Genomic DNA, 12,816 nt, shown 5'->3' with positions numbered 1-12,816 from the left:
TGAGCTAACCGGGCTAACTGAGCTAACTGAGCTAACTGAGCTAACCGGGCTAACTGAGCTAACTGAGCTAACTAAGCTCAGCTTTTCCATCCAAATGAGCCAGATCATGTTTGGTGCTGCTGACAGAAGAGCAGTACACGCTTAAAAAGAAGACAGTTCTTTAAGGACTATTTAGTACAAGCAATGGTTCTGTTTAGAACCCTAAGCTCTATGTAGAACCACTGGCATGCTTTAATTGTTCTCTGCATGGTGAAATGGTTCTTCAGACTGATATAGAACCACATACAACACATTCTCCCTCAAACTGAATATGTCACTATGCAAAGAAATGATTCTACATAGAACCAAGAAGGGTTAAAAGCTTAACTTCGCAATGGCTGAACCCATTTGGTGCTACATAGAACCATGTATGATACATTCAGCATCGAACTGAAGAACCATTTAAGCCTGAAATAATTCTACACAGAACTCCTGGTTTTAAACAGAACAGCTGCCTTTACTGAACAACCCTTGAAGAACCATCTTTAGACAGTAGCACAAGTGAAGTAAATACACAACATATATAAAATGCATAATAAAAATAAATAAAACTAAATCTACAGTATTCACTCTGGCTCTAATTACGTTTGCATTATAGTGGTTCTGTAACTTGGAGACTTTTTTTGGGGTATTAAATCATATTCTCACACAGGATTCATTAAAATATTACAAGTGAGGGCGATATCACCACATTTAAAATTGCACTCCCCCCAAACTTAACCATCTGTACCTTTCCGTATAACCTGGTGGGTCAGTTTCTCGGACATGGACTGAGTTTAGCCTAAATTATATCTGGGTTTAAGCTTAGTCCATGTCTGGGAAACTGACCTGTAATGTGCAAATATCTACAAATCTATAATCATGGCTCCAGCCTGGACTTTAAGACCATGTAATGTTTCATTGCTGTGCATTAATAAAGATATCATCTTCACTCTGTGTACATTTACTGAAAAATAGCCTGTATCTGTACATCTTACCTATTTAGAGATATACAGCCTGAATTTTAGTTAGTCAATGTTCTCCACAGACATGCTTTCATTAAAGGGGAATTCCACCAGCTTTTAAACATTCCTGCATAATTAAGTGGTTAAGATGTAATCAGAGTCATTCAGAGTGGTTTGGTGTGAAACGCTCTGTTCTAGATAAACTTACCGAGTCAGAACTGTTCACAGTGGTGGTGATAGGAACCAGACGTCCACCTCTAAAAGCTCCCTCACAGAAAGTTCCTACATGAAATGGTTATGAATTCACTGCCTGATGACTGAGACACTGTTTTATGATAGTTTAGAGAACTTAAACTCCATTCATGGTGGAGGGATACATGCAGGGCGCTGTGAGGCAAAATAGTCCCCAAAGAAAACTTATTATTTTTCCATCATCAACATTCCACATAAACTTAGAAGACTCGTGTAGGTTCACTGGTGGTTCTGGATAGTAAATAAAATGTCTATATCTGTGTTGTAGTCATGGCGACCCCTGGTTCCTATCACCACCACTGTAAAGACATCTGAACCATTTCACACCAAACCACTCTGAATCTCTCTGTTTACACCTCACACACTGAATTATGGGGGAAATTCTGAAAAAAATAGTGGAATTCTGCTTTAACTTTAAAATAGGGACCACTGTAAATCTACTGATCCTGGCTAATTCCCATATTTCTGCCACATAAGAATAAACATTATTAAGGACTAAAAAATAACGTTAGCAGAGATACTGTACATTGGGAAATATGAATATTACATAGATTATTTTGGCACATCTTTAAACATTATGCCATCAGAGACAACGTATATCTTGTCGAAACATCATGACGGCACTGGCTCTTCAAAACAGCTCAGATTTTGGAGAAAAAAGACCACATCTGTAGATTCACACACAAAAGAGCGTCACAAAAAGTACTAATTAAGTAAATTAATAACGTACTGTACTCTTGCAGTCTGAGCATGCAAAAATAAAAAATAAAATAAAAAAAAATTAAAAATCAAATCAAAATATTTTTATATTTCCGTTCCATTCTGCTGAAGAAGCTTCAAGAAATCAAGAAACGGTGTATGAAACATTTTAAAAGTTGTCCTATTGGAAGAACCAGCCGATATAAAATTCTAGGGACAGTCCAGCAAAAAAATAAAAATGTATACAACCCCAACACCTCCACTCCAAATGTAGTCGATCAGTCAGTCATGACAAGTTTGCTTCTTTAGTTTTAGCACTAGAGCTACAAGGCTAACATAGCTAAGAAGTAAAGGAAGCTCATATTAGCGATTAGCACAGTGCTAACTGTGTACCTAAATCATCACATACTGTCTCTAAGGTTGTTCAGTAATCAATAACAGTCTTGATTCTGTGGTTTCTGACACTGTATGACTCACTGTTACCTATAAACATGGACTGAAGTACATTAGCAGAGCTAAACACAGTAGTCTGATTTCATTCTAAGTCTAAGTCTCCTTCACACGTTCAGTTCCCAGGAACTGTTCACACCAAAATCTAAAAGAGCTTAAGCAATTCCCAGATGGTTGCTAGGGTGTTGCCAAGCAGTTATTATGGTATTTTACAATAGCTGCTAGGATGGTTGCTAGGGGTGCTGCAATGATATCCCAGGTGGTTGCTAGGAGATTGCTAGATAGTCACCACAGTATCCCGCATGATTAATAAGATGTTGCTACTGGACCTGTAAAATTGTCATTTATTGATCAATGTACCAAAACTATACGCCCAATCAAAAATAACTTGACTGTTTAATAAAAGTTTTTTCGGCTGAGATTTCAAGCGAGTTGCAGGATGCTTTATAGTATAAAACTCAAGTGCATTTTAGTTTCATGTATATTTAAAGCAAGTGAAGTTGCATGGATGTTTCACCGCGTAAAGCCAGCCTAACACTGTCTTCTTATCTGGAGTTAGGATCAGATTACAAACTTATATAGTAAAGTGTCCTGCAACTCACTTCAAACTCAGCCGCAACAGCTGCAAGCATCTCAACTTCGTGGAAAAAGATTCATGAAACAATCTTGTCATTATTTTTGATCAGACAGCTTTGTCTGTATTAGCTACTGTTCTAAATCCAGTCATGAATTCAGAGAGAGGGTGTTTCCGTAATATCAGCCCAGGACCTTAAATTATATAAAATAATCACAATAATGGTCCAAAAAAAGGGAAATTGATGTTTAATTAACGTTAAAATTCCCGTGTAATAGTGCACGTGTGAAAGGGGCTTCAGGAATCCAGTTTGCATGATGCTAAAGTTACGTTCACATTATGAGCCTCATTGTTCAATTCAGATTTTTTGCCCAGATCCGAATCTTTCTGACTCATCGGTTCACAATTCAGTAGATAAGTGACGAAAATCTGTCATTAATGTGAACCTGCTTTCTGAAACGACCCGCAGGCGCACATGCTAATCAATAACGTCACCTGAATGAATCACATGCACCAAAACAAGCCTTCATCACGATGATAAGCGTCATTATTTGCGTCATTATTGGCACGAGATGAAAGTGAAATAGGATCAGATACTTTTGCAATGTTTTCTGAAACCAACCTCAGTTTCGGCCCTGTTGCCATGGTAACGCCGAATGAAGATGCACCGTGATGAGCACACGATTTCTGATCTGAGCGTTCACTTTAAGATCGCACTACCATGAATCGGAAACATATCTGATCAAGAACCACATATTAAAGTGATCTGAAAAGATCAGATGTGTGTCCACACTGCTCTGAAATAATCAGATCTGAAAAAATCTGGATTTATGCCACTTCAGCCTGGTCATGTGAACACAGCCTAAGTGGAGTACAAGCATCTATTACTTGTTAGCATCATTAGCCTCGTAGCTCCAGCGCTAAAACTAAAAACAACTTTCTGGCTGATCGACTACATTTGAATTAGAAAACTGTATAAATCTGATTTTTCCATAAGTTACTGTGTGTCTAGCTGGCGAACGGTCAGACCGGAAGCCAACCGCGTCCACCCTAGGGGAAGAGTCCCGGAGCCGTCTGAATGTTTGGCGCATCCACCCGATGGTCCAGCTCGTTCTGGAGGCGCGTGATGTTGGACAACTCCTCCAGCTCCTGGAACTGCCGGTCAGTTTTGTGGCTAACGAGCGAGCGGTAGAAATGCACGGCAAAGACGATGAGGACGAGGCCGCAGGGAACTATGATGGCCGTCGACGCGTAGGCCGCGGCTTCTCCGGCGCTGACCGTGGAGTTGTCTGTCAGCGTTTGGCCGTTGTCGTGCTTCTTCAGCGGAAGGAACTTCACCCAGCAGAGCAGCAGCACCTCCGCTAGAAAGAGGAAGGTGCCGATGACGGTGGAGAAGGCCCAGGCCAGCTCGATGTGGCGATGCATCCGCTCGTGGGGCGACTCCTTGACCGAATTGAGGTTGTGGACGTTGCTGACCGCCTCCAGGTTGGGCAGGATGCAGGTGCTGATCATTAAAGCGAAGAGATGCACGGCCACCAGGATGGTGGTGCAGGCGCTAAACGCTATCAGCAAACCTGGAGGGTACGAGTAATCTCGCTCCAACTGGACCTCCACCATCGCCACCTGGAACACAGAAAGAGCTGTAGTTTGGCCAAAAATATGACAATTATTATCATTACTGTAACAAATTATGCCACAATTTGCTTCTCTGGGTGCATCGCTGACATCGTCAGTACTTCAACAACACTTCCCAACTGCACGCTTGATGTCAAAGAGAGCCTGCTTGACTGGATTTAGTGCAGCGCAGTGTGTAAAATGTGGAATAGCTATATTCATAACTTTTTATGCAATTATTTTCCCCCAAATGTGGTGCTACTTTGTCTGCTCCAGCTTGTCAGTTGCGAGAAAAAAAATACTGCCCAGAATTATTCAGCAAACAGCTACATCATCACATACATTGTTCACTGAAGCCAGATGAACGTCGTCTCTGCAAGACGTACGCTGAGGCCTTAACCGTGTCAAGAGAACAGAGGAGAACACGGTTTGTTCCGTTCCGTCTCAAATCATGTCCGTGTGGATCGGTTACTCTCCATGCATCAGTTTAACAGGGCTGGAACAGAAGTTTCTTTACCAGCCGCTTTCTTGTTTTAACCAGCCGTGTGTGACGGCATGAATAATAAAAGATCAACAATATTCAAGCATGTTTATTTAGGTAAACAGGCTGTTTATTTCAGTTACAGCACCACAAATCAACAACCTGACTGGACACTGCTCAGTTCATTTGCATAAAGTTCATCCAGAATGAGAGAGTGATGCTGTGTGTCAGTGCTTTGATGTATAAGATATAAGTACATATATAAGTTGCGGTCCAAAGTCTGGGCTGCATTTCTGCTGCTGGAGTTTTTAAACACCTCAGTGTCACTGCTGGACTGAGAATAGTCCACCAACCAAAAATATCCAGCCAACAGCATCCTGTGGGCAGCATCCTGTGACCACTGATGAAGGACTAGAGGATGACCAACACAAACTGTGCAGCAGCAGATGAGCTATCGTCTCTGACTTTACATCTACAAGGTGGACTGACAAGGTAGGAGTGTCTAATAGAGTGGACAGTGAGTGGACACAGTGTTTAAAAACTCCAGCAGCACTGCTGTGTCTGATCCACTCAGACCAGCGCAACACACACTAACACACCACCACCACGTCAGTGTTACTGCAGTGCTGAGAATGATCCACCACCCAAATAGTACCTGCTCTGTGAGGGTCCATGGGGGTCCTGACCACTGAAGAACAGGGTAACAAAGTATCAGATGGAAACAGATGGACTACAGTCTGTAACTGTAGAACTACAAAGTGCACCTATATAGTAAGTGGAGCTGATAAAATGGACAATGAGCGCAGAAACAAGGAGGTGGTCAGAATGTTATGCCTGATCGGTGTATATCTTCCATATATCAGATTTTATTTAGAAGTATGTGTGTCTGTAGTTTATCGTACTACATAAGATCATCTCCTCCATTTCCCTAAAAAAATGAAAAAGCAACAAACTCCACGCAACGAGCTCCACTATCTCTCACCAGTTCTCTGACGAGTTTGGCGCCGCTCTGGTGGCGTCACCACGCAGCCTCGTTAGGACTGCTCCATTTGTGTGACCAATAGACTACTAAAGAGGAGTCTTCATAGGACAGTCCTACCGAGGACCTGCCCTCCCTCAGCTGCAGCCCAGGCTCTGGAATGCAGCTTTAGTCCCACACAGTAATTTTTTCCTCTGTTCCAGCTGATCAGATGTCTGAAAAAATATCCTGCAGTATTGTGATATTATATTTTTGCCATTTCACGCACCTCAAAGTACCTGTCCAGTTACAAATTTGATGTTATTTGATTATGTGTTTATGTTTTAGATGTGCACAGGTTGGCGGTTACCAGGTAACAGACGTACTGATTGATTATCAGCCTTGATTTGGTAGTTTGGGACAGTCTGTCTTAAGATTGTCTCATGGAATTAAAGCAGATCTCAGTAGTATATTAATGAGGAATCACTGGTTTCTGAGCTGTTTCTCCGGAACCTCCTCAGGAGAAAAGAGGAGATTAACATCAGCGATCTCACTGCGAGACGTTCTGGATATGAAGGAGAAAAGCGTGAGTTCTCCTTCTGCACTGAGAGACTGCTGAGAGGGTGCTGTGATCTAGAACAGAGCTGAATAACGATGAGATCTCACACTTTTCTTATGGAAACGCTTAAACTATTTTTACTACCAGGCTGAATCCCAAACGGCTCCATTCTCCCTAAATAGTGTTCTAGCTGTGAAAGTTTAGAAATTCCAGCCTCTACAGTTAAACAGTGCATTATGTATCGAGTGTGGATGAGTCTGAGTCCCAAATGACTGTTTCTTAGCTGTATTCTGCTCTGTTGGGCTGCAGGATCCAGTATTTAAACTCCTACGTAGTGCACTATGTAGGGAGCAGGGAGCCATTTGAGATTCAGCCCGAGTGTGAGAAGAGGGCGCCGCTGGATTGGTGCTAGAGCTGGGCGATATGGCCAAAAACCTTATCACAATAAACAAAACTCATATCGTTCGATAGCGATACATGTCGCGATAAATGTCAAATCATGATTTCTTTCATGTTTGAAGGCTGATTTTGCTCCTGGGGGGTTAACTGTGGTTTTAAACTATCACTTACGGTCCGATCATCACAAACACTCGGCAAGCAGTGGAACATTTCACTAATCTGTCTTGGGTCAGTGGGAGAAAGTTTCTGAGCTGTTTTTATCAGCTTGTTCGGGAGGTCACTGCTGTCACTCCAGCTAGACGGCTGGGTTTCTCTATGCTACCGTAGTAGTTTAAGGGGTGAACCGCAGTATATCTGACGCTCGCTGTGTAAAAGCATTATCTGCAGTGTGAATCTCTCACACCAGTCACAGAGTCCTCCTTTTAGGCATGTTTAAACTGAAAGCAGTGATTTTGTGTCTTGTTTGATCTACAGTATCATCAATTCACCGTGTTTTGCCGGAGCGCTGCTTCAATTAGCCAGCAGCTAAAAACAGCTAGCCTGGAGAGACAGCGCTCTCCCGCTCTCCAACGCCTCACAGCTTCCTCAGTTTACTTTCGAACATGAACCACTTCTTTCTTTCACTTTCGTTGCTCGAGAATGCACTAATACTAAAATATGACGGTTTGGCGCTGTAAAACGGCGCTGCAGACGTGATTTAACACCGCTAAAGTTGTTAGGATGCATGGAAAGAGGTGAGTTCACTGTAGGACAGTACAGTTACACCACTGACCTCGTCACTCACACTCGGTCACAGGAGAACAGATCGCCGGTCGCTCCACTCAGACAGGGACTGTATAACTCCGCGTCTCAGCCGTTGCTAAAGTATATTTGGCGACCCTTTTTTTACTCGTGGCCCCCTCCCTCTCCAATCAAGTCGAAAAACTCGGAAGTGCGCCCTCTCCTGGCGACAGCAGAGTAGTGTCGCTTTCCTTGCAGTAGAAAGCGCCACCAAGGCTTTCGCTAAAACGTGGAAGTGTGAGAACGGTGTATTATATCGAACATTTATCGAACCTGTCTTATCGCTCTATCAAGGAAAAGTTATTTCACGATACTTATCGTTATCATTTTATCGCCCAGCCCTAACTGGTGCTAAATAAGAATCACGGTGATAATTTGGTGACCAAAAAGTTCTTATAAAGCAAAGGTTTCTGCATTAAACAGTGCTGTGATCTCATATGTTCATTGTTATACAACAAAAAGTTAAAAATTCATGAAATGACCGCAGTGAACAGCGATGGTCCGAACGTTCTCCTCATTCAGTGGTCCATGGTTGGATAGCAGCGACACCGTACTCTAAAAGAACTACATTTCTTGGCGGAAAACTCGTTTATGTCGATTATTTTTAATATAAATTATGTTCTGGAAAACAGTGGATTTTATCATATTTTATGTTGGCTGCCGTTTTGTAAAAGCAATAAGCCACAAAAGGCCGTACGTTACAGTGATTTTATCACAGGGAAGGGCTTTTACTCCACTTTGCGTTGTGCGTCTGTGATAAAAACACTGTAACGTATGGCCTTTCATCGCTTATTGCTTTAATATACAAGATATGAATAGAAGGCGTACAGGATGTCAGTCTATATGTGCAGGTATGCATTTGCTGGACTGAAGCCACAGTGAGATCAGAGCAAGCCTGTTTATACGGACGCTGTGTAACAGGCTGTACGTGTCTATAGGTCACAGGCTACGAAAATCAGCAGCTGTGGGAGGTTCATCTGTTTACTGTCGTAGTGGAAAAACATCGAAACAACCACAAGTGAATTCCCCTGCATTCAACACACAGAGCTGTGAGAGAAGCGCATTATTGTGTTGAACATTAACCTCTTTCAAACTAGAGCCACCGTTCCTGCCTGTTATTCAGAGGAAGACCAAATGATAAATATAAAAACAGATGTTCTATTAAAAGAGAGAGGTCTGAGAGTGTGAAGTGTGGTGTGTGTGACGTGTGGAGGTGGGGGATGGAGTGTTAAACTCAGTTTCCTCACTCTCCTCGTTTCCTGCATTGCAAAATCAGCTCTGTTTTCCACTGATGGACGAGTTTATAGGTTAACAATTGAAGACGTACGGTCCTGGCCAGGACCAGCAGCTAGTTTGATGCCTCTTTGGAGGGGAATTCCACCAACACTTCAAAATTCAAAACTTTGAGAATGTAAATTCAGAGCAATTCAGAGTGGTTTGGTGTGAAATGGTTTAATGTCTTTACAGTGGTGGTGATAGGAACCAGGGGTCTCCATGACTACAACACAGATATAGACATTTTATTTACTATCCAGAACCACCAGTGAACCTACACGAGTTTTATATAGAATGTTGCTGATGAGAAAACAGTGCCAAAGCTGAAAAGATGTAATTTTCTTTGCCCCACACTGCAACAAATGCAATCTTGTCAACTTGTTTCCAGACTTTAAACAAGCAAAATTGTCAAGATAGTCTTAAAACAAGCAAATTTTTCTGCTAACATAGTGAGAAATAGATGAAAAGAAGTATAAAATGAATAAAATTATCTTATAATACGCTTAAGAGAATCTTAAAGTGAGATATGCTACATATATTGACTAGATTAATCGGTTTTTAGAGCCAAAATTTTATTAGAACTAGTGAATTCATAACCATTTCATGTAGTAACTTTCTGTGAGGGAGCTTTTAGAGGTGGACGTCTGGTTCCTATCACCACCACTGTGAACAGTTCTGACTCTAGAACGGAGCGTTTCACACCAAACCACTCTGAACGACTCTGTTTAAATACACATCAATTTTGAAAAATGAGTGGGGTTCCCCTTTTAAAAAGGGTTCTTTGTTCTTTTCACCTCTCCTTAGTCCTGGATAACTGATGCAAACTAATGCATCCTATCTCCTCTCTCTCATCTGAAGATTAAAGCCACTCACAGCTACAGAGCAGGTTTCCTGTAGAAATGAGCTTCAGGCAGTCGTTCTGCTACGAGCGGAAACCTGATACACGACAGATACGAGGGATTCTAGCTCAGAGCTCCACCATCCTGCTTCTGTATTAACCCCCCAAACTGAACTTTCTAGTGCTCTTCTGCTCTCGTGACCTCGTGGAGGGCTTAGAGAAGATCTGGTGGGTTGAATCAGGTCAGTCTAGGGAGCAAGTTTGGGAAACGCTGCTGTGGCTCGACCTAAGAAGAAGTCAGGAGATGGTGCAAGTCCATGCAAGTAGCTCTAACAGAGCCGGTATGTGGAACAAAGCACTAGAAGGTGGTTAGATAATCCAAATAAAATTTATAATCACTGTGGTTGGAACGCCTGGCGCAGTATTTACATGAATGGCAGGTGCTGAGTGACAACCAAAAAAAGCAAGAAATAACTGGCTTCTTAGTAGAACTCTCCGTTCCACCTTAAATTCTGCAGCGGTTACATTGTGGTGCAAACAAAAAAAATGCAAAAAAGTTGGTTTCTTAGTAGAACTTTTATGTTCCGCCTTACATGTTGCAGTAGTTACAACTGTAGCCGCTGCAGCATTTAAGGTGGAAAGGAGAGTTCAAAAAAGTTGACTTTGCAGAAGAAATCTCAGTTCCAGCTTAAATGCTGCAGCAGTTACACTGTGAAGCTTGCAAAAAAAGTTAGCTTCTTAGTAGAACTCTGTTCCACCTTAAATGCTGCAGCACTTACAATGTTACTGTAACTGCTGCCACATTTAAGGTGGAACGGAGAGTTCAAAAAAGTTTACAGATTTTACAAATAGTTGACTTCTTAGTAGAACTCTCCATTCCACCTTAAATGCTGCAGGAGTTACAGTTGGAACGTTGGAACCGAACAGAAAGTTCAACTAAGACGTCAACTTCAGCCTCGTTGTTGACCACACATGTTCTACACAGGAAAAACATGCAAAAATTTCCAAGTAATTAATTATGAGAAGTTATAATTATGAGAGAGGACCTTGTTATTATGTCACAATTATGAGATATGAAGCCATAATTATGGAAGCGTTCTCATTATTATGACTTACTAAATATATATATATATATATATATATATATACACACACACACATATATATATGCGGTCTGAATGAACTGTTTCTAGCAGTGAAATGACAAAATTTTGCATTAATAACAGAAAACGATGACTTTGAGTGTCAACATAATGACTTATCTCAAAATAATTACTTACTTTCTTGAATTTGCATAATTATGGAAGCTCTTTTCTGCCAGTGTGTCAAAATTTTGACTTAATTTTTCAGATAATGACTTAATTTTTGAAAATGTTTGATAAATATGTATAGGAGCCGGTTTCTGCCACTAGAAAAAAAAAAATTACATATACACACATATACATGTGTATATAAACACGTGTGTATATATATATATATATATAATAATGACAAAATTACCATAATTATGCCTTCATATCTCATAATTGTGACATATATCATAATAACGAGGTCCTCTCTCATAATTATAACTCCTCATAATTAATTACTTGGAAGTTCTGCGTGTTTTTCCTGTATAGAACATGATGTGCGCTCAACGGGGCTGAAGCTGAAGTCTTAGCTGGTTCTTTAGTAAAGGCACCGGTTCTAGAGATTTGAATATGTAGCTATTTTAAGACGCAACTCTGAGTAAAATACTCTGAGATCCTAAGACAAACTTTTGACTCTCTTATAAAAGACGGTTCTTCAAGGGTTCTATTTAGAACCACAGGTCCTACACTCTTAAAACCTTCTTCAAAAGGATCTTTGGTAAAGACAATGTTCTATTTAGAACCATGAGTTCTACGTAGAACCATCTGCATGGTGAAATGGTTCTTCAGACTGATGGCGAATGTGTTGTTTATGGTTCTACACAGCACCAAAGAGGTTCTTCTGCTGTTTTAATGTCAAGCTTGTAACGGTAGAACTTTTGGGCGCTATATAACCTAGAGCCATTTTCAACGAGGTTCTACACAGAATCATATGCAACACATTCTAAACCAATCTGACGAACCATTAGAGCTTGCAAACGGTTCTGTATACACTCTTAGAGAAGATGGTTCTTCAAGGGTTCTTTAGTAAAGGCAACGGTTCTCTACGGAAACACGAACCGTTTTTGAAAATGGTTGTTTGTAGCACCAAAAGAGGTTCTGTCAAGCTGTCAGGTAATAACAGAAGAACACGTTTTGGTGCTATATAAGTTAGAACCCTGTAGCTACAACACAGGCGCCGGAATGTAACTGCTGCAGCATTTAAGGTGGACCGGAGAGTTCGAGCCAACTCCAGCCTGGTTGTTGATGTTCTGTACAGTGAAAACGTGCCGAAATGTCCCAACACTGACCCCCTACACGGACAAACGAACAAAGCACAGACATTTCCCCGCTTTTCCGGGCGGGTTCTCTCACCATGGCGAACCCGGAGAGCAGAGCGGAGGTTCTGCTGGTGGCCTTCAGCTTGGCTCGACTCAAGTAGAGTTTTCTCCATGACAGCGCCTGCAGAGAGTGCTCGTTCAAACTCATTCTCCTGCTCCTAAAACTCCTCCCGAGGGTCAAAACCGAGCCGAACCGCTCTCCCGCGACCGCGCAGTCGATTATCGTTGATAACTGATCCGAACCGCTCCGGTTTCGCGTGTCATAACAAAGTTCTAGTCCTAGTTTTGAGACTGACACCGAACTAGCTGCTCACTCTTCCCCCTTCAGCCACCGCGCCGGAGTCTCACGCTGAAAACTACAACTTGGGGCGCCCACAATGCAACGCGGCGCAGTCAAACAAGGCAGCGGCTTTATGGGTCTTGTAGTCCCGCATTGGTTCGTTTGCGCAGGGTCACCAGGCCACGGTTTTTAAACAGGTTTAACTTTTTAATTCTTCATTCTGGG

The 12,816-nt window shown here is 41.7% G+C and overlaps 1 protein-coding gene across 1 annotated transcript; it reads right to left on the bottom strand.

Annotated features, from left to right (window-relative positions):
• Nucleotides 1-1,528: 1,528 nt before the first annotated feature.
• orai1a (ORAI calcium release-activated calcium modulator 1a) lies at nucleotides 1,529-12,644 on the bottom strand. Its single transcript, XM_036578128.1, has 2 exons — nucleotides 12,346-12,644; nucleotides 1,529-4,581 (listed from the first exon to the last, which is right to left on the bottom strand). Exons 1-2 carry the CDS (start codon nucleotides 12,457-12,459, stop codon nucleotides 4,009-4,011), a joined length of 687 nt encoding a protein of 228 aa, XP_036434021.1. The 5' UTR covers nucleotides 12,460-12,644; the 3' UTR covers nucleotides 1,529-4,008.
• Nucleotides 12,645-12,816: the final 172 nt, after the last annotated feature.

Source organism: Colossoma macropomum, unplaced genomic scaffold (assembly GCF_904425465.1).
Source record: "Colossoma macropomum unplaced genomic scaffold, Colossoma_macropomum, whole genome shotgun sequence".
NCBI lineage: Eukaryota > Metazoa > Chordata > Actinopteri > Characiformes > Serrasalmidae > Colossoma > Colossoma macropomum.
This window is presented reverse-complemented; position numbering and strand designations above follow the sequence as displayed.